Source organism: Balaenoptera ricei, chromosome 16, assembly GCF_028023285.1.
Source record: "Balaenoptera ricei isolate mBalRic1 chromosome 16, mBalRic1.hap2, whole genome shotgun sequence".
NCBI lineage: Eukaryota > Metazoa > Chordata > Mammalia > Artiodactyla > Balaenopteridae > Balaenoptera > Balaenoptera ricei.
The window spans coordinates 7,855,540-7,878,293 of record NC_082654.1 but is presented as its reverse complement, the minus strand read 5'-3'; the positions used below and the strand labels follow the sequence as shown (position 1 = coordinate 7,878,293).

The window sequence follows — 22,754 nt, the reverse complement described above, 5'->3', positions numbered from 1 at the left end:
GGATTCTTAACCACTGCGCCACCAGGGAAGTCCCCGTTTTGACTTCTAACAGGCTGCGAAACAGTTCTCAGAGCTTTCTGAGAGGCTGTTCCTGCGTTATAATCCTTAATTTGGCTCGAATAAAATTTTCCGTTTCTTTCTTAGATAGACTGATTAATTTTTTCATCAAAAAGAGAATGACATAAACTTATAACTACTGACATAGAAAAGCATCCAAAATACTCTGTTCAGGTAAAAACAAACAAAGAAACAGAAACAATACCATGCAAAACAAGGATACTTTAATAAAAATGGTAAATATAGTACTAAAAGAGATTTTTATAGTTTGTTTTTCTAGAGATTACCAAAGAAACCAAAATGTTCTTAGAAAACACATGAAATACATCAGGTAAGAACATTCTCAGAGGGCTTTAAAATGTGAGGTAATTGATAACACTGCAGTAATCACACACTGGTCCCAACGTAGACATTTTAAATATGAGCTTTATTTTAAATTTAAAGAAACACTGAAAATAAACACTTTATACAAATTATATCAAACACTTAAAACATAATCAGGAATGTTAAACAATAATTCTTAATTCAAAGTAATGACATTCATAGAATACATCTTGGTGCTAGCCAATATGGTGTTTACTTAAGTCTAGTATTTTATATAAGCTTAACCATTAATCCTTCCTAAAATTCAATGACTATGACTCAACTTTATGAGGTTAAGCTAATCTTCTATGCAATACTCTCCTATAACTTTTTCCAAATACAATTTATACCAGCAAGGAAATTATTAAAACATATATAAATTATGCTGAGGGGCTTGATTAAAAGGCTGTCTATATAGAGAGATGCATCTCAGAAAGCGCGCGCGCGCGCACACACACACACACACACACACACACACACACAAACACACATACACTTAATCGAATATAAGATGCCAGGACATTCTCTTAGTTATGTTACACAGCAAACTGCACGTTTATAAATGTCATTCTATGGGGAGGGTGGGAGGGAGGGAGATGCAAGAGGGAAGAGAAATGGGAACATATTGTATATGTATAACTGATTCACTTTGTTATAAAGCAGAAGCTAACACACTATTGTAAGGCAATTATACTTCAATAAAGATGTTAAAAAAAAAATAAAATAAAATAAATGTCATTCTATTATGTATGAACTGAAAAACATATATTTTTTAAAAAGCCCTTGACATGGGGGAGTGGAATATGCCTGCATTAAGTGCAGAAACACAGAGCTTTATGAACTGCCTGTCTCCAGCTGGCTCCCAGGCACCACTGAAAACTGTCACCCTCAGAAAGACAAGATGGTCTTGTTAATGATTTCCACGGCCTCCAGAATCTCATCCTCCTTGATCACAAGTGGAGGTGCAAACCTGATGATATCACCGTGGGTTGGCTTGGCCAGAAGTCCATTATCTCGAAGTCGCAGGCACACCTTCCAAGCATCATAATCTAAAGAAAAACCGTCAAACTTGTATGCTGATCCAAGATAAACGTTGAAACATTCCCTTGCAGCGCGCATGGGCAAGGGCAGCCTAGCAAAACAGAATTCCCAGTACCTAACTCAAGAAACGCAGCTCTGAGTTGCAAGCTTGCTTTGTTCTTACTCTTAAAAACGAAGTTATTTTTCAGCAGTGGTCTGAATGGTATGATTAGACATGGTTTTTGTTAGTTCTTCGTAAGTGAAAAAGACCTAGCAAAAAACTTACATGCTAAGGCAGATGTAATTAATTACACGAGGAACCAATACAAAAAGAACTGGGGTATGACACACATAACTAACTGGCATAGAATAAGCAATACTCAAAACGCAGTGAACACTACACATTCCTAACCTGGATTTGCTTTCTGAGCTGGCAGAACTAGACTCTCATCATTTTGACTCTCACGACCCTCAACCCCGGCTGCATCAGAATCACCGAAAGGGCCGCGGCCAGTGTCTGGGCCCCACTCCAGACCCATCAAATCCATATCTCTGCAGTGAGGCTAGGCTTGGATTAATTTGTTAAAAAGCTCCCCAGATGATTCTAAAATGCAGTCAAGGTTAAAATCACTGCTTTAAAAGGAAGGGTTAGGGCAAGAAAATCCAGCAAGGAACGCTTAAGGATTAGAAATGATGTGTTAGACACTAAACACTCAGTTAAGTGGCAGCTGGGGTTATTTTTATTATCAACATCATCATCATCATTCCTATTATCACTCCTGCTCCTACTACCTCTACTGATATGCAAAGTACGAAAGTGAGTGAGGAAAGGAGAGTGAGGAGGAAACGGGACTGCAAAGTGCTCTGTGCAGACTTCCTAACAGAAAATAAACTGAAATCTCCAAGAACTGCATAAATAACCTAAGGCAGAATAACAAATGACTTAAAGAAAGGAAAATAGGTGAAATTAGTTATATGTGCCTTCACGTAGGAAAGAGCTATATTTTTAAGACCATTAATATAAATCAGGTAATAAGAGTATTAGGCAGAGCTTAAAAGACTTGGTCAATAGGAGGCCAGTCAACAGTTTCAAACAGAGGAAACCAACGACCAGATAAAATACCAAACGTGTTTTGAGCTCTTCCTATAACAGTAATATCTTGTAAAATATTTTGTCTCCGTACCTTTGGTTTCTCTAATAACAATAGCATTTAATAATCCTTTTCCTCTTACAGCCGTTACAATATCAGAAGGTAGCTTCATGAGTTCATTTCTCAAGATGACACCCATTTTCTCTGCATTTTCAGCAAGGTTTTCTTCTTCCAAAACCTATGTTTGAAGAGAAATTACACAAATGTTAAGATTGCCTTTTCTTTTACGTTGTTCTTTGGAGGGGAATGTGGACTATAAGCACAGGGAGAACGTGATCAGATAAAGACCAGAGCGGGGCTTCCATGGTGGAGCAGTGGTTGAGAATCTGTCTGCTACTGCAGGGGACACGGGTTCGAGCCCTGGTCCGGGAAGATCCCACATGCCGCGGAGCAACTAGACCCGTGCTCCACAACTACTGAGCCTGCGCGTCTGGAGCCTGTGCTCCGCAACAAGAGAGGCCGCGATAGTGAGAGGCCCGCGCACCGCGATGAAGAGTGGCCCCCGCTTGCCACAACTAGAGAAAACCCTCGCACAGAAACGAAGACCCAACACAGCCATAAATAAATAAATAAATAAATAGATAGATAGATAAATAAATAAATAGATAGACAGATAGATAGATAGACCAGAGTAACTTAACTTTCATTTCTATTTTGCAAAGCCTATACCAGTTTGATTTCTAATCATCTGACATACGCTAGCTCAGACAGAGCCTTGCTTTAGTAAACCCATAATCAATCTGATTCTGTGGCAAAATAAGGATTAAAATTTGTTTAATGCAACTGATATATTTTCTTCTTAGGTGAATAAATCAATGGACTAAATATACTTTAACTTTCTAACTGCAATAGAGTTCCCTTTGTTTTTTTCCCTAAAAAGTCCATCCTCAGAGATAATAATTTTATGCCTTTTGTAGGCACTTGAGGAATAAGTCTAAAAGCATTCAAATCCACACTTGAACAACAACAAAAACAAAAAGCCACATGTGCTAAGCCAGAGGCTTCACAGGCCAGGCCTGGTCACAGAGTGAGAGTTCTGTGTGGACAGGCCAGGGCCTATGGGCCAAAAGCCCCAGGAGACTGCAAACCTGGGAAGCCCCCGGAGGATTCCCGTCTACTAGGCCAAGGATAAATTACTTTTTGAGAATGCCTTGCCCCTAAACCCTTTCCTCTATACTTCATGTTCTGTAATACTCGGCAATCTTATTACATTTCTTATCACACCAGTGGGCTCAAACCTAAAAGGCACTTCAATGCTACCTCCAGGACTAGCTACTGTAGAGCTGCAATCAGTTTTTACCTCCAGGGCCGCGATGGCCACTCGGCAGCCCAGTGGATTGCCACCATACGTTGAACCATGTTCCCCTGGTTTAATGGTCAGCATTATTTCATCGTCACACAACACTGCGGATACCTGAAAGACAGACACTTCAGCGCTGACCCAGTCTTTTCTCAGATGAACTCTTCTTATTCTTACCAGGAACACAAATATTTATGAAGCTGATACTAAATTTGACATAAACTTTCAACCAACAAGTGCTACACATCTGCCACCTTAACTAGCAGTGACAAACTGAGTGATGCCCTAACACGTTCCAAGCACATCAGGCCACACTTCAATGGCACAGAATAGCATTTTGGAACTAAAAGAAGAAAGCTATTTCTGCAGTGATATACTTTAGAATTCTTTCCCCTCTCAAGGTGAAATGCTTTGTTTAACTGTTTAGAAAACAATGTTCTGCACTATATATTCAGAGCCCTTTAGTCCATACCAACTGTTGGCTCTGAATAGCAAACCCAAGAAAAGAATTACAGTTAAACATTAATTTTTTCCAATCTCTACATTAATCGGTCATGGTTTTAAACAATTAGTAAGAGTATGTCTCTGAACCATGGGAAAAAGCATAAAGGTCTACAGGAGTACTTTTGGGATAAAATGTTTCCATCCAAAACAAATGCAGCAGAGCAAATCCCAAGGCACACTCAATTCTTCAGTTAAAATATCTAAGTGGGTCACCCCATGGAACTCTGAAATGTTTTTATTACATGTATTCCAGGTGACCTATATATATATCACACTAAGTAAAACCAAACCATCAGAAAGGCACTATTGCCACAGTCGGCTAATGCAAAAACATCTTAAGGATTCATGAGAATAGGGAAGAGAAAGGGAGGCTGAACATTGGACTTACAGGGTATAAACCACCAGAAAGTGCCTTTCCTAGAAGGACCATATCAGGTCTGACATTTTCATGATCAACAGCCAGCCATCTACCAGTTCTGGCCAATCCTGTCTGTATTTCATCAGCAATAAACAGAACCTATTGGAAAATAACAAAACAGCATTAATTATCATTTTCATTTCCATAGGGAAATAGTGATCTTTATTTTACTCTTCCCTGCACAAATCTATCATTCTGACATCCCCTCAGATTTGTGAAAACATTTTAATGACCCACACAACTTCAAGAGTGTCCTGTGAAAACCCTGCAGACACACAGTTATTCCCTGTGTCAGGCCACTCAGTCCCCAGAGGCCCATCTGCACTGTTCTACAAAGGGGTGAGGCACTTAGGCAAAGGGTTTTGTGGGGGGTTTCTGAACATAACTACTCTCCGGGAATAAATTCCCTTGTTTATTCCACAACATTTATTAGTAAAGAGGGAGAGAGAGCGTAAATTCTGGAGCAAAGGGATACGACAGAGGGTTTGAGAAGGATCAGAGTACAGGCTGCCGGAGCAGAGAGGAAGGAACCGTGGTTAGGGCCCAGAAGTCTGCAGCTCTGCCAGGGCCCAGCCAGTATTAAGTCAGCTTCTTTGCAGCCTGCTGCTAGAAAGTTCTATCACCACTAGAAAGTTCTGCAGCTCTTAGAATGAAGTCTCCCTCTAGTGGAGAGGTGATGTAATCTTCGCATTTATCCTATTGGCCAAACCCTAAAAGAGGCAGGCAGGTGGGCAGGTGTGCAGGTGGCTGACCTGGTGCTGGGTGCAGAGCTCTCGCATGCCCACAAGGTACCCTGGATCTGGAACAACAACGCCTGCTTCACCCTGAATTGGTTCCACCATGAACGCAGCAACGTTTGGGTCCTGAAGTGCACGCTACAAAAACAGCATGAAAATGTTTTCAGTAACTTCCTTTCAAACCTATGTGGAAATCTGAAATCACATAATGCGCATATTTTCCCACTAAGAATAAGTGTGCAAATTAAGTTTTCACACTAACTTATATTCTGGCTTCAAAGTATAACTTTTTTTTTTTTTTTAAAGTTTGATTGATTGATTGATTGATTGCTTGATTTCTATGTTGGGTCTTCGTTTCTGTGCTAGGGCTTTCCCTAGTTGTGGCAAGCGGGGGCCACTCTTCATCGCGGTGCGCGGGCCTCTCACTATTGCGGCCTCTCTTGTTGCAGAGCAGGCTCCAGACGCGCAGGCTCAGTAGTTGTGGCTCACGGGTCTAGTTGCTCCGCAGCATGTGGGATCTTCCCGGACCAGGGCGCGAACCCGTGTCCCCTGCATTAGCAGGCAGATTCTCAACCACTGCGCCACCAGGGAAGCCCCAAAATATAACTTTTCTGACTGACATTCAATTACCAAAAGCTCTAAATACGTCAGCTTTAAGCTACTCCATCCTTTATTTTCTAATATATACTTAAATGTACTGTAAATAAAAGCTAATGAGGGACTTCCCTGGTGGCACAGTGGTTAAGAATCCGCCTGCCAATGCAGGGGACACGGGTTGGAGCCCTGGTCCGGGAAGATCCCACATGCTGCGGAGCAACTAAGCCCGTGCGCCACAGCTACAGAGCCTGCGCTCTAGAGCCCGTGAGCCACAACTACTGAGCCCACGTGCCACAACTACTGAAGCCTGTGCGCCTAGAGCCCATGCTCAGCAACAAGAGAAGCCACTGCAATGAGAAGCCCATGCACCGCAACAAAGAGTAGCCCCTGCTCGCCACAACTAGAGAAAGCCTGCACGCAGCAACGAAGACCCAACACAGCCAAAAATAAATAAATAAATAAATAAATTTATAAAATTTAAAAAATAATAATAATGAAAGTGGCTTTTTAAAAAGCGATTAAAGGGAATTCCCTGGTGGTCCAGGGGTTAAGACTCTTTGCTTCCACTGCAGGGGGGCACAGGTTTGATCCCTGGTCAGGGAAATAAGATCCCACAAGCCACGCAGCCAAAAAAAAAAAAAAAAAAAAAATTAAATAGATACATTAAAAGTGTATCTTTTTACTGTACAATTCTTCCACTTCATAATTTTAAAAAGCTGGCTGAATGGCTAAAAACTGCTTATTTTGTCTATTAAAGTAATTAACAGGTAATACCCAAGTTAATACTTATGCAGGAGATAAATCTAAAGTGGTTAGTTTGTTGTCAGGATTAGACCACAGAACCTGGTTTCCCCATGTTGGAAACTTGGAAACTAACTGACCATTACAGAGAACAAGTGTGACTCTAACTCTAATACAACAGATTCTCAGTACAATCATATATCTGTTTTTAATTCATACATTCAACAAATTTAAGTTCTATTTACTATGAACTAAAGCACCATGATGCTAAATGAAGTACCTCAAGAGCAGGCAGATCATTATATGGAATGATTTCGAAACCTGGCATAAATGGTCCAAAACCATCGTAACTGGTTGGGTCTGTGGAACTGGAGATAGCAGACAATGTTCTACCCCAAAAGTTTCCAGCTAGAAAGAAGAAATAAACAGTCATTATTTCAATCAAACCCCCCAATGTAATAAGCACTGTTCCCCCCAAAATGCCCTAAGAATCTTGATTTTCAAAAAAGCAAGGGTTTGCTTTAGAGAGCCTCCAGTGAGCTCATTTGTTTAAACAAAATCTGATACTAAACACCCTGGTTCATATGACTGAGGTCTGGCCTTGCAATTACTATTTTAGGCACTTCTCTACTGAGCCTCGGAAGTGTAATATATAGCCCCTAAGGATAGGTATTTGTCTTTTCTTTCAGTAATCCCAAACCCTAACAAGTGAAGCATTCAATGCATGTTTTTCTAGAGATGGCTTTTCTAGACACATTTATTATAGCGATATGAGAAAGAGACTACCCCTTCATAGAGAATTGGCAGTTTTCCTTTTAAAAATCTAACACTACAGGCTATTCAATAGAATGAATTTTAAATTTCATTTGGATAGAATATCCTCAAGCAGTCCGAACACTTTCAATTTGCCTTCCTTGCTGTTATAAGTTGTTATGTGCTAAAAGACAGACATCTGCCTCTGTTCAGGAACAATTTTTACCCATTAATTTATTTCATTAATAATTTGAGGACTGATTAATAATGTCAGGCACTGTTCTAGGTGTCAGGGGTAGAATGACGACTGGCAAGCTCCCTGCCCTCAAGGAGCTTCTATGCTAATAGGGAAGAAACACCTCAACGTAAACTAGTGAAGCAAATGCACAACATAATTGCCATGTGATTAAAGCCAAGGAAGAAAAGAAACAGTAGAATAAGAGAGGCTTGGAGGGTCTCCCACGTGTTGTGTTTTGTTTTGTTTTTTAATATCTTCCCACTACTTCTGCCAGCAGCAACTCAAATAACCCAGTACTGAATTATTCTAAGTTGGCTTCAAAGCATCCATAAATACTACGCTTGCAAAGCCTCTCTCAGCTATGAGTACTACGAATAATCCCCACTTGCCTTGTCCACAAGCAACAGCATATTGATTCTGCCCAGACTTAAGACAAAACGCACACTAGACCATAAGCCTATTTGCTCTCCTGCATCGGCCTCAGGAGTCTCATGCCCCGCAGTATAAGGGACGTGCAGCTGGGGACAGTCTTCTGTCTCCACCCACTGTCTCACCAGCTTCTTTCAACACCTGGGTGAAACACCTTTGCACCCTGTGCTAATGTGAGAGAGACTGGACACAGTCTGTAAGAACGAAATCACCAGAAATGCCATTTTTGTTTGCAAGAGACAGCTTTGTTGTCCTACAACTAAGGCACAAGATTCCAAAATGGCAGACCACAGAGACTTCGGAAACAGGAATCTGTCACCCCCACCCCCAAACACCAACTACGGCTGGCCATTAGATGAACTCTGGATTCTGTTATATTATGGGGTTTATATAATTTAACTGCGTGTATCCCCAAGGCAAAATATTTAATGATTTCAACCATCACAAAAATGAATCTTGACCATGTGCAGTGACAAACTTACCCATACTTTATGTTTTAAAAAATTAAAATCAGAGCTTTAAAAAAAAGTCAGAACCTATCCATTGACTATCATTATCAAGATCCCCAAAGTCAGTCTATATGGATAATCTGGATTAACTGTTGGTCTCCCCAATCAGAATTCAAGTCATTCCTCTCAACCATTCATGGAAATATACCCAGGGCAACTCCAGCCCTCCTCTTCCAGCAGCTTCTAATGACATGATACAGTAATCCTCAAATACTAAGATTCAATCATCGGATCATACCTAGGACATGGCCCCACCTGAACACAACCCAACGTCAACAACCTCACAAAAGTGCTCCATCGGCAAGGCCGTCCAATTAACCAGAAAACTGCTATGAAAAAAATCAGATAAGCAGATGGGAAACAAATCATACAGTCACTCATTTTAGGGAGGGAGGAGTAGGGAGTTATCTCGGAGAGAAAAATCCCACATATGAAGAAATACTTGGAAATAAACCCAAGAAAAGGAAATCCTTCCATTTTTATGAAACATTCAACAATTAACATACATGAGGCAAACATATCTGAAATATTTCATCAGTAAATTAAAATGGTAACTGATATTGAACGTTTCAATCACAGCAGGTAATGGTGAATTTCACATACCTGCAAAAACAATCTTTGCTTTGTATTTCGGGATCCCCTTCACGGTATATCCCCATCTACGAGCAAGTTTGCAAGCAGTCTCTCCAGCCTCCACTCCTACCAAAAGAGAACATCTCTCAGTTTTAAAAAATGTTTTAAACTATCGGAAAATTATAAGATTTTCTCGGCTATTTAACCAAAAAAAAAAAAAAAAAAAAAAAAAGGAAGTATTTACCTGTATTCATGGGAAGAACTTTGTGGTAGTTGAAAAGTTTGGTGACATACTCTTCGTATTCACCGAGCACGTTATTGTAGAAGGCCCTAGATGTTAAGGTCAATTTGTCCGCCTGACTTTTCAAAGCATTCACAATCTTTGGATGACAATGCCCTTGGTTGACAGCACTGTAGGCACTCAGAAAGTCAAAATATTTTCTGCCTTCTAAATCCCACACATAAATACCTAAAATATATAAGGAAAATAACTCTAGAAAAACCACTACATTATATGAAGTTCAAAGACTAAGACTGCTAGCCAGGGACTTCCCTGGAGGTCCAGTGGTTAAGACTCTGCACTTCCACTGCAGGGGGCACGGGTTAGATTCCTGGTCGGGGAACAAAAAAAAAAAAAAAAAAAAGACTAAGACTGCTAGTCAGCCCTCTGAATACCTACATATGAACCTTTAGTTAACATAGAATTGTGGTTAAGGCATGTTTTAGCTCAAGCATAATAAACTTTGGTTTATAAGGAATTATATTGTATCTGCCCAGCTTCAAATTACACATTTAACAAAACCAGCATAACAAGGAACTTCCCTGGTGGCACAGTGGTTAAGACTCCGAGCTCCCAATGCAGGGGGCCGGGGCTCAATCCCTGGTCAGGGAACTTGATCCCACACGCATGCCACAACTAAGTAAGCCCGCGAGCTGCAACTAAGGAGCCCGCCTGCTGCAACAAAGACCCGGCACAACCAAATTAATTAATTAAATAAATAAATATAAAAACAAAAAAACACCATTAAAAAAAAAAAACCGCATAACAAGAAGAGATTTTATAACTCTGGAGTGAAACCTTTATTCCCGGAAAACTGGAACCTTTATTCCTGGAAAACTGAAGTTTGGAATTTAAAGCTGGAATTTAAAGGAAGAAGTTATGCATAACATAAAAATCACAATTGGTTGACTGTAAAAACCAACAGAATGGGAAAAAATATTTCCAAATCATATATCTATCTAATAAGGATCTAGTATCCAGAACTCCTACAACTCAACAACAAGACATACAACCCAATTAAAAAATGGGCAAAGAACTTGAACGGACATTTCTCCAAAGAAGGTATACAAATGACCAACAAGCACATGAAAAGATGCTGAATATCATCAGTCATTAGAGAAATGCAAACCAAAACCACAATGATAGCATTTTACGCCCACTAGGATGGTTATTTTCTTAAAAAGGAAAACAAGAATTGACAAGGATGTGGAGAAATTGAAACTCTCATATATCACTAGTTGGAATGTAAATGGTGCAAGAGCTGTTGAAAACAGTTTGGTGGTTCCTCAACAAGTTAAACATAAACTACCATATGACCCAGCAATCCCACTCCTAGGAAGAAGGGGAAAAAAAAAGAAGTGGAAGACAGGTGTTCAAACAGAAATGTGTACACCAATGCGCACAGCAGCAGTATTCGAAATAGCCAAAAGGTGGAAACAACCCAAACATTCATCAACTGATAAATGGACAAACATGTGGTGTATCCATAAAATGAATATAATTCAACCATAAATAGCAATGAAGTACTAATGCATGCTACAACATGGATAAACCTTGAAAACATTGTGCTAAGTGAAAGAAGCCAGACACAAGAGGTCACATATTGTCTGATTCCATTCATATGAAATATCCAGAATAGGCAAATCTATAGAAACAGAGAACAGATTAGTAGCTGCCAGGTTCTAGGGGAAGGAAGGAATGGGGAGTGACTGTTTAATGTGTATGGGGTTTCCTTTTGGGATAATAAAAAAACTTCTAAGACGAGCTAGAGGTGATAGTTGTACAACATTGTACATGTACTTAATGCCACTGAACTGCATGGTTAAAATGGTAAATTTTATGTCATGTACATTTTACAACAATTTTTTAAAGTTGATCATAGATATTAAAATGTATTAGGGGCTTAACACCTAATTTTTACCATGTACTTAACATACTGTGGTAGGTGCTTTTGTCCCTTATCTCATCAAAAACCCCCTATGAGTGTTACCATCCCTGTAGTACAGAGTAGGTGCTTAGATTATAACTAGCCCCAGCTGGCACACATCAACCAGGACTCGAACCCAGGCAGTCAGATTCTAGACTGCACTCTGCTACTGTAAGTAAAGAATACTTTTGCAAACCAAACTGCTTCCAATTTTGTAATACACAAACCTAGATTTTCATTTGTTCAGAAGGAGCTTTATCTATACTACAGTACTGGTCCCAAGTAAAAAATACAGGCAAATGATTAAAATGTTTAATACTCTTATGCATCATCTTCTGGCCAAAAGCTAAGTAATAAACTTTGGCTTTATTTGGTTACGGTTGTTATTTCAAAATGTGGATTAAATCACCATTTGGCAACAATCAGTAATCATTTATTCAGGTAAGAATCATTAATGGATGCTAAAAGTGGGAGCAAAAATTTGATGAGTAACAGGATATTTGCAGTCTCAAATCATGTCTCCACAAGACATTTAAAAGGGAAAAATAGAACTTTACAATGGAGAAGGCTGGCAGACACTACCTGACCAGTCAACCCCAAATTGAGGTTTATACTAAAAATTATTGGCCTGTACTCTTCAAAAATATCAAGGTCAAGAAAACAAAGACTGAGGAATTGTTCTGGATTAGACTAAACAGACCTGAAAACTGAATGCAACCCAGGATCTGAGATTTTCTTTTGCTACTCAGGACAACCAGTGAAATCTGGATCAGGGCTGTAGATTAGAGAATAGTGCTGTGTCAACGTTCATTTCCTGATCTTGATAATTACACTCTGTTATGTAAGAGAAAGTTCTTGTGTTTCAGGAAAGGCACACTAAGTATTCAGGGGTAAGGAGGCATCATGTCTGCAACTTCCTCTCAAACAAGTTCAAGGAAAAAAAATGTATTGCGTATGTGTGTCTGGAGAGAAAAAGAAGATTAAGCAAATGTGGTAAAACGGTTAGCGCCTGGGAAATCTGGGTGAAGAGTAAAAGAAAAATTTAGATACTACTGTTGCAGCTTTTAAGTCTAAAATTATGCCAAAATAAAAGCTAAAGGAAAAAATGACAGCAATATTCCAGTACTTTCTTTATGTATCATACATTCCCTCCTGGCAAGGTCCATCATGACTCTGCAGTCCCCATAGTACCTAACACAGCAAGCACCAGACACTCAAAAATGTTGAATTAACCGTATCTGCAATATAGAAATTAAATGCATCTGGAAAAATGTATAGTGAGAAAATATAAAAGCAACTTTTACAAAAATGTAAAGCAAGTAAAAGGGGCGGGGGTGGGAAGGGTTGGAACATACCTTTCCCTCTCTCCAGGGCTACAGGTAAAGGGTGGTAGTTGTGGGCACCATATTTAGATTCCCGTTCAAAAATGTAATCAGAGGATGGAGGGCCTTGGACTGTTTTTTTAGTTGCAACCGACGTAGCAGAAGCCACTGAAGAATGAACTCCACGAAGGACAGCAACAGTCTGCAAACGCGCTAGTTTGGAAAACATGATGTCCTTCAAGTAGGAATATCACCAACCTGTCCAAAGAAAAGAGAAGGCATAGAGAATAAGAACCTCCCAAGAGCAGACAGATGTCAACTCATGAACTATGTGTTGAACATTTACCGAAGAATCAGAAAAATAAAGAGACAACTAAGGTGATAACTGTAAATGGAAAGTAACCTTTAAAAATTGTATTTAGGGCTTCCCTGGTGGCGCAGTGGTTGAGAGTCTGCCTGCCAATGCAGGGGACACAGGGTCGAGCCCTGGTCTGGGAGGATCCCACATGCCGCGGAGCAACTAGGGCCGTGAGCCACAACTACTGAGCCTGCGCGTCTGGAGCCTGTGCTCCGCAACAAGAGAGGCCGCGATAGTGAGAGGCCCGCGCACCGCGACGAAGAGTGGCCCCCGCTCGCCGCAACTGGAGAAAGCCCTTGCACAGAAACGAAGACCCAACACACCCAAAAATAAATAAATAAATTTATTTTTTAAAAAAATGCTAGCCCTTACAGTTTAAAAAAAAATTGTATTTAAATTTTTAATTAAAAAACTAAAATAAAATGAAAAAACAAAAAAGAGAACTAAGACAACCACTGTCTTTGGGGAGCTTGAAGGCCAACAAAGGGAACAAATATATGAACATTGACATTAAACCCCAACAAGTGGGATGTGCACAAAGTGCTCCAGGCTAGAAGTCTAAGAGAACAAGCAAGAACGATAAAAAGCAGAAGGGCTTTTACTTTTCACGAACACCCTTCTGTACCACCTGACGGTCTCTGGGGCAGTCAGGCAAGGCTGAACAGCACAGGGCCTAAAGAGCTGAACAACCATTCAAAAGGTATTTATGCGGGGGTGTAAGACTCTCTCAGCTGGATCGCAGATTAGAGCCCAGAGGCGGCAGAGACCAAATCAGAGAAGTCGGCTGCCCAGGGGGTAGTCATGGGGGAGGCGACAGAGGGACTGAGAACTACTTTGCATATCTACTTGGCCCTTGTGTAAAGAGTGAGAAAATTAGGGAAGAATTTGGTTTCTACAAAGATAACAGGGACCATCCTAAAGCAAAAACAATAGGGGTGGGGAGGAAAAAGTGATTTCTTGGGGGATGGGAAAGGCTTTTTAAGTTTAAAGACAGAAACTACAAAAGGTAAAATCAGTTATTTAGCCACAATTATCTAAAATTTCTATAGGTCAAAATTATCATAAACAAAGTTGAAAGGTAAAAAGATGGGGAAAAAAGTTTTTTCATTTATAACAAATAGCCTTTGAAGAGCTTTTACAGTTAAGTGAAACAGACCAAAAACAAAACAAAACATATGAGATGAAAAGGTACAACTCCCAAGAGAAACCATCTACTCTGCTAGGATGGCTGTTTCTATAAAATTAATCCCCAGAAAAAACTGCACCACAAAAGCAACTATTTAAATGAGAAAAAGGCAATTAGGAGCTAGAGAACATCAAACTGTTGATACAACGAGCTAAAAAGTTTAGTAATAAATCCTAAATATCACTGAGCAAACTGGCATTTATTCAAATCTATTTATATATTATTTCAGCTGCATAGCTTCTCTCATCCCACCAGCACCAGCCCTAGAAGCAGCCCTCACCACAGTGCTTCACACGGCTACATAACCATTAATAGTCATAATAAGCCATGAAGTACAGACTGAGCCACAGAAGAAACTAAGAATAACAAGGAAATTGGGGGAAATACAGAGCAATGATGTCAGGGGAGGGGGGAATGTTTTTTAAAGATACATTCAAGATGAGTGGAAAGTTGCCAAACACTAGGCATACTTAATATGTCTATACTTATTTTTTAAAAAGACTAGTTAACTCATGTTTCAACAGAACTCTATTAATGACACGTCAGACCAAGCAATATCTCCCAGCACTCAGTCTGAGCTGCCCAATTAGCAAAACCTAATACTTGGAGTTTGGCTTGCTTCCCTTTCAACTTGGCACTACCCAGTAAATCCAGTATGTTCAGGAATCTGCTACACAAAATTCAGCACTCTGGTTTGCCAAGACCCACCAGCTAACCCTTCTTCCCACAGTTCAGATTAGAATACAGATTTTTAACCTGAGATCCAGGGACGGTCTTCAGAGGGTCCAATAACTACTGAAATAAAGTGCAGAATTATATGCATAAGTGCATTTTTTTAAGAAGAAGGTCCCTAATTTCCACCAGATTTTATTTAAAAGAATTACATATTAACAACAAAAATGTTACATAAGAATCATTACACTGGAGATAGCCGCTAGCAAAAATATAAAAATTCTAGTTACACTACACAGAACTTCCCCAAAATACTAAGTCTAAAACATTGATTTTAAGTCTATTTCTTGAGTAGAGACTCAGTAAGAATTAATGCTCTGTTTGACCAACTAAAAAGTTAAAACACATTAATTTTTGCCTTGATCAAATTAGCAGTAATACACAGAGCTACTTAGATATACTTTAAACTGAAACACTTTCTGAAAAGAACCGTAACCATAATAAAAGCCTTAGACATGTTTGTGCTCTAAGACCACTAATTTCACTCTCAAGATTCTATCCTAAAGAAACACTCAGGAACGTAGCAAAACATTCATACATAAAAGATGCTTGGGGCTTCCCTGGTGGCGCAGTGGTTGAGAATCTGCCTGCTAATGCAGGGGACACGGGGTCGAGCCTTGGTCTGGGAAGATCCCACATGCCGCGGAGCAACTGGGCCTGTGAGCCACAATTACTGAGCCTGCGCGTCTGGAGCCTGTGCTCCGCAACAAGAGAGGCCACGATAGTGAGAGGCCCGCGCACCGCGATGAAGAGTGGTCCCCACTTGCCGCAACTAGAGAAAGCCTTAGCACAGACACGAAGACCCAACATAGCAATCAATCAATCAATCAATCGATCTTTAAGAAAAAAAAAAAAAAAAAAGATGCTCAACTATATGAGAACGGCTCAACATAATCACATACATAATATATTGTCATTTAAAATCACTAGTTTTTAATGACATGGAGAGATGTTTTAGGATATGTTTAAGTGAAGAAAATAAAATCATGTTCAACTCTACAAAAAATACTATACACAAGGAAGTTCACTGTGGTTATCTTTCTACTGTTCTATATTTTCCATGTTTCCTAATGATCAAGAATTACATTTATAATCACACAACACTGTAAATCAACTATATTCAATAAAAAAAAGAATCATATTTATTATCAGAAAAAGTTATTAAAAATGAAACTGAATGTCTGCCTAGGTTGTCACATTAGACAAAGAGAAAGCTTAGCAACAAAGAAAACCAAAGTAAGAGAAAAAGAAAGAGTTTTGAGAAAACAGATTGCGAAGGTGGCCAAACAGCTCAGCTGGGAGTAGTGAAAAGAAAGGCATAAGTCACTAACCCTGGAAGTGCAGCCTGGATGGATTACAGCAAGTAGGTCTTAAATGTCGTCTCTTTCTAGGGGGCAGGGTCAAATTCTAAAATAAAAACTATTCTCTATGATTTTGCTATCAAGGTCTACAGCTCTGTGACTTCATTAGAACCTGGCAGAGAGGTACTAAAAAAAATTTTTTTTTAATTAAAAAAGAGAGAGGTATTAAAAAAATACTAAAAACTCTCTAAACAGCATCTTCTAAGTTAATTAACAGGTTGACACAATATTGTGAGTGAAAGGAATCTTTGAAATTATCTAAATTCAACATTTTCATTTTACACATTTGCTCAGCTCATTCGCAAAAGAAATGGGACAAAATATCCATTTATATGCCAAGTTCAGGCAGTCTTATTAAAATATAACTACACTGTGGACTTCCCTGGTGGCGCAATGGTTGAGAATCCGCCTGCCAATGCAGGGGACACAGGTTCGAGCCCTGGTCCAGGAGGATCCCACATGCCGTGGAGCCACTGGGCCCGTGCGCCACAACTACTGAGCCTGTGCTCTAAAATCCGCGAGCCACAACACAACTACCGAGCCTGCACGTCACAACTACTGAGCCTGCGCTCTAGAGCCCACGAGCCACAACTGTTGAGCCCACGTGCCACAGCCACTGAAGCCTGCATGCCTGGAGCCCGTGCTCTGCAACAAGAGAAGCCACCATAAAGAGAAGAATGCGTACGGCATAGAAGAGTAGCCCCTGCTGGCTGCAACTAGAGAAAGCCCGCGCACAGCAATGAAGACCCAACGCAGCCAGAAATAAAATAAATAAAAATAAATAAATTTTAAAAATATATATAATATATATATATATAAAACTACAACTTACTAACAAAAGAGTAACATCCAAAACATTACTAATACTCGTGCTTAATTAAGGTTTTTAAGGTGAACTCTGAATATTTAATTCGAGGGGTCCTGTTGTCCGATGCATCAGATGCACTAGGGCCCTGTAGGCACATTTCTATTCAAAAACCTTCTGGGTTCAAGCTACTGTGCCTGGCACAACACAAGAAATACTAGAACAGAATTAAGGAGGGCTTAAACCAGCCAACATCAACAATTTCCTCTTCCAGAAAGGCCTGGAAAACCAGGAGAGGAGAGAGTAAGCTCCTCAGCGTTTGGAGATTAGGATGTAAATTCTAGCTGAGGCTATTAAGAGTAACTATTTGGATGATTTTGTCAATTTTTTTTTTAGCTTCAATGTCCCCATTTGCAAAATGAAGTTGAAGCCATTCAAGGCCATTACTGAGGATTAAATGAGATCGTTTTAGAGCACCAAACTTAGCACAAAATAGCCACTCAGTTAGTTCCCTCTTAAATTCATAAGGGAGTTAGCCAATTTCTGCAATATAAAAAAAAAACAGTGCCAGGGTTTCTTTTTTAACTGCAGCTTTTGTTCTTCTAAAAAATTTTTTCTATTGAAAAAAAAAAAATTATAAACACAAGAAAATGATCTACAGTTCCATATTTAGGAGGTAACCATTAACCTTTAACTTTTTTCTATGCATAAAAACTATACACATTGGCTTTTCACCCTTCCCTAGGGAATTTACCACATTAGACCTTCTGAAGGCTCCCAGGACCCTTGCACAGATTTTTGTCACAGGTCCTAACACTTCAGGACACTTGTTTTCACACCTGTCCCCTTACTAGAATCCTACTACGCTCCTTAAAAGGACAGTAATAAAATTCGCTTTGCATCCCCAGAACCTAGCCCAGGTTTGGGGATTCCTTGTCTGTCAAGTAAACAAGGTCATTCCTAAACAGACTTAGGACTTGCGAGGGAGTCAAGGCAGTGACCAATAGCAAGGCCATCCAGAGATGATTAAATCACCCACTCCTAACAGACAGAGCTGAGTCTAACTCTAACAGGAGGCTAGCATGACATCAACAAGAATGATCTTTCCATCAGGAGTTCACTTCATTAGATCATTTCACTCCAGGCTGTGCATTTAACTTAGGCCCACACTCGGGTCCTGGAGAAGAGGACAAATTGTTATTGACAGCAAAAATTTTAACACTGAATGTTTTCAGTAATACAATTAACAAGGTCCTTCTTCAAGCTACTATTGGCCAATCTAATCCATCCTATCTATACTAGAACATACCTAAAATAGAATTCCATAAAATGCTGCATTTTGAAGAGTTAATTTAGCATACACTTATGAAATACTATTTTTTTATATCACTCTAAAAGAAAAACCAGCATTAAATTCATCAAAAAGCCACTTAAAATATTCCACTTGAGGAATAAATTTGGTTTTACTATATTTGTCAAATATTTACCTTTCTTGAGGCAACCATTCAAAAGTACACTCCTTTTTGGAAAGTTCTGCCAACAAAAGTTTTTTGGCCTTTTTTTTTTACATAATCTGGCTCAAAGTCAGCTTAAGTGCGCCACCGGCAAACACCTTAAGCATTACTACTGAAAAAGGATTGGCTCCATTAGATCATTCCCTCCACACACCTCCAAAATCCACTCATCACTATTTTTAAATGTAGATTTCACCCATCCCCAGGAACTCAGGAAAGGGCATCAAATATGCCCACAAGTAACTGTAATAAAGGCAGAGAGTGGGGGTGGAAATACAAATATAGCCTCTTTGAGGAAAAAAACGTCTTTTCAAGAATTTTTACCATTCAAAGTTATACTGGGTTTGGGACTTCCCTGGTGGCGCAGCGGTTAAGAATCCGCCTGCTGATGCAGGGGACACCGGTTCGCTCCCTGGTCCGGGAAGATCCCACATGCCCATGTGCCACAACTACTGAGCCTGTGTGCCACAACTACTGAAGCCCACGCACCTAGAGCCCGTGCTCCGCAACAAGAGAAGCCACCGCAATGAGAAGCCTGCACACCACAATGAAGAGTAGCCCCTACTCGCCGCAACTAGAGAAAGCCGGTGTGCAGCAACAAGGACCCAATGCAGCCAAAAATATATAACTTTATTTTTTTTTAAAGTTATACTGGGTTTTTTGGGGAGCAGATTCAAAACTTATCTTGAACACCATGGAAAAACTGCAAACCCAAAACAATAAGCTTTATTATTTAAATCTTGTTCTTATTAAAAGATTTTACGTTCCTACTTGGACCTTTTTCATAGTCAGGAACTAGATTCTCTGAAGACGGTACCAGGATGTTTTAATGAAAGAAGTCTGTTGTTTCTTTCAGATGAGTAAGATGAAGAATTTGGATTACATACCTAAAGAACAGCTCCAAATTCAAATTGAGAGAACTAGTTTACCTACAGAAACTCTTACTCTTAGAAATCCGAAGATTCAGAATTGAGAACCTGGAGTTTAGTCATTTCTTAAAGCCACTTCATTCCAAAGTCACTCCTCCGTCTTTTCCGCCTTAATTTATCACCTTATCAAAGAGGTAAAACTGAACACCAAGAAGGTAAGAGATACAGTGAGAAAGGGAGGAGGCTGTAGGTCACGGAGCACAAGTGTCCCAATGAAATCAACCAGAATTTATTTATGCTCAGCGCTGTTGGCAAAAAAACTCGAGGGAGGAAGTCTTCGTGCTGAAAGCCCTGTTGACCCCAATCCCCTGACACCATGCAATTAAACCTGCACGTTACTGTAAGGTAAGGCTCTACTTCTGACTTTTTTATTTGGACAAAGGCTGGAAGGGAAAAGAAGATAGGTTGGGGGAGGGGAGAGATGGGCAGGTAGGCTGCAGGGCCAAGGAGCTGCCCGGAAGGACTCGAACCCAGTCTCGATAGTCGGCGCCGCCCCCGGAGGCAAAAATTTACCGTTTACTGAGCAGTCCCGCGTGTCCAGAATGCGCTCTCCTGGCCGACGTCAGGAACACAGCGTGCTCGCGGGGCCCACAGCCCCGGTCCCACGCGCCGGCGCCCTAAAGGCTTCCTCCCCGGAAACCCGGAGGCGCCCGAGAGGCTCAGGGTCAAGGCGCAGAAACCCCGGGGCCCCTGGGGCTGCGGCACGGGTTCGTGAACTGCGGGCCGGGAGAGCAGAGCGCCCGCCCCCATGGGCCGCGCGCCGAGGGGCCGGCCCGGCTCCGCCCGCTCGGGCAGGCGGAGGTGCCACATCCACAGCCTCTCTCTCCCTGCCTCCCTCGCCCGCTGCTCCCTGCCGGGATGCGCCGCGCCCCTGCCCGCCCGGATTGCGTGCGGGCCGGCTGCTCTCCGACCCGCGATACCCCAGTGCCCACCGCCGGCAGCGCAAACCTGCTGCGGAGGCGGAGCCTGCCTGCCGGTCAAGGCCCAGCACGCCCCCTCAGCCGGCTCCCTCCAAACCCGGGACCGGAGCCGCCCACGCCAGCCCCCCGAACCGCCGTGGCCCGGGGCGCCGGGAACCCACCCGAGCCCCGGCCCCGCGGCGCCTGCGCGGATACCTGGCGATACCTCGGAGGTCAACCCGGGACACGCGGCGTCAACTGAGCAACTGCGGCGATGGCGACACGTCACAGACCTTAAGATGAGGCTTCTGCCCCGCCCCCGGGACGCCCTCGCTTCCCATTGGCTGGCGGCGGAGGGCTGAGCACCAATCGCCGTGGGCCCGCCCTCCGCCCCGCCGCTGCGCATCCCAGACTCCTACTGGGACCGCAGGTTCGAGCCCCTCCCGCGCCCTCAGGGCCGAGCTGTTCCGTGCCGCCATCGGCTCAGTGCGTTCGGGCGCCTGCCTAGAGAGTGCTTTTCCCTCGGTCGCTCACTGCCCTCCCTTTGTTGGCGGGAAAACAAGGTCCGAAGGGATGAAACGTTGGTTGGGCCCCCGCCTCGCGGGGCTGGACGGCAGGCTGGACTTCCAGCCCTGCGTTCCCCAGCCGCGCTCCCAGGCCTTTGCCTCGCAGAGCCTTACGTGTGCGCCGCGCCAGCCCATCCCGGCCCCAGGCAGAGTCGCGCCCACCATGTTCTTGAACCCTGGTGTGCTGTAGTGCTGTTGCGCTTCTGAACCCATCTGCGTAAGTCATCACTGAGTGGAAAACACACTGTCCACCTCCTCGTGGTTGCTGGCAGATACTGAAAGGATGGCAACACACTCTGTAAGTTTGTCTGCGGCGCCCTCCACAACCCGTTAGAAACGCAGAACTGAGAATGGATAGGCCAGTATAACCTCATTTTAGAATTATGAGGGAGGGCGTCCCTGGTGGCGCAGTGGTTAAGAATTCGCCTGCCAATACAAGGGACATGGGTTCGAACCCTGGTCAGGAAAGATCCCACCTACCTCGGAACAACTAAGCCCACATGCTACAACTACTGAGCCCGTGCTCCGCAGCAAGAGAAGCCACAGCAATGAAAAGTCCGTGGGCACCACAAGGAAGAGGAGCCTCTGCTTGCCTAAAGACCCAATGCAGCCAAAAATAAATAAATTCATTTTTAAAAAAAAAGAATCATAAGGGACCTGGACACCGTGAAGTCTACACCATTTTTAAAAATTTTTTTAACTTTATTTATTTTAAATTTTTTTTTTAATCTATTTATTTTTGGCTGTGTTGGGTCTTTGCTGCTGCCCGCGGGCTTTCTCTAGTTGCGGCGAGCGCACAGGCTTCTCATTGCGGTGGCTTCTCTTGTTGCGGAGCACGGGCTCTAAGCGCGCGGGCTTCAGTAGTTGTGGCACGTGGGCTCAGTAGTTGTGGCTTGCGGGCTCTAGAGTGCAGGCTCAGTAGTTGTGGTGCATGGTCTGAGTTGCTCCACGGCATGTGGGATCTTCCCAGACCAGGGCTCGAACCTGTGTCCCCTGCATTGGCAGGTGGATTCTTAACCACTGCGCCACCAGGGAAGCCCCAGTCTGCAGCATTTTTGTTAAATATTGGAAACAGAGCTGGGAGTGAGAAAACGACTTACCCAGGGTTATCCCACAGGTGAGGGGCAGCCCAGTCCTGTGTGCCACCCCCCTTCTCTGAGGGTGATCACAGACATCTGCGGGGACAGGACTGCACATCAACGCGGTGTTCCATTAGACCGCCCTGATCAGTCAGGGTCCCAACTGGAAACAGGTGGCACACTCCAAAATGGAAAATTGACGTGTATTTGTTACAGGAATCATTTAAGTGTAAGCCACAAGAGGTAGAGAAGTAACCTGGGGCTAGTGCACCAGGGAAGACCATTGTCAACCCTAGGCTTAAAGGGAACTGTTTCCAGAACCGAAAGACAAAAAGAAAGGAGAGGCCAGCTGCCTGGGCAATGGTCATCAGTGACCTCCAGGAAGGGGAGCTGGGGTGAGGAGGAT

At 42.1% G+C, this 22,754-nt stretch overlaps 1 protein-coding gene across 4 annotated transcripts; it reads right to left on the bottom strand.

Moving 5' to 3' along the window:
• Window positions 1-465: 465 nt before the first annotated feature.
• OAT (ornithine aminotransferase) lies at window positions 466-21,005 on the bottom strand. Of its 4 annotated transcripts, none has more exons than XM_059899248.1 (10): window positions 20,920-21,005; window positions 12,953-13,177; window positions 9,635-9,859; window positions 9,421-9,516; window positions 7,169-7,296; window positions 5,566-5,688; window positions 4,784-4,912; window positions 3,892-4,005; window positions 2,625-2,769; window positions 466-1,469 (listed from the first exon to the last, which is right to left on the bottom strand). In XM_059899248.1, the coding sequence occupies exons 2-10, from the start codon at window positions 13,146-13,148 to the stop codon at window positions 1,309-1,311; spliced, it is 1,317 nt and encodes a 438-aa protein (XP_059755231.1). In that variant the 5' UTR covers window positions 13,149-13,177; window positions 20,920-21,005; the 3' UTR covers window positions 466-1,308. The 4 variants fall into 4 exon arrangements, with proteins under 4 accessions (XP_059755231.1, XP_059755230.1, XP_059755233.1 ...); XM_059899247.1 differs by having other exon boundaries at window positions 20,886-20,952; XM_059899250.1 differs by having other exon boundaries at window positions 20,930-20,952.
• Window positions 21,006-22,754: the final 1,749 nt, after the last annotated feature.

Excerpts from the sequence above, each read along its gene's own strand:
- OAT (XM_059899248.1), bottom strand. The coding sequence starts at position 13,148 with ATGTTTTCCAAACTAGCGCGTTTGCAGACTGTTGCTGTCCTTCGTGGA. Across the intron at positions 9,517-9,634 it reads AGTTCTTCCCATGAATACAG|GAGTGGAGGCTGGAGAGACT; the intron begins GTAAATACTTCC and ends CTCTTTTGGTAG. Across the intron at positions 5,689-7,168 it reads ATGATCTGCCTGCTCTTGAG|CGTGCACTTCAGGACCCAAA; the intron begins GTACTTCATTTA and ends CTGTTTTTGTAG.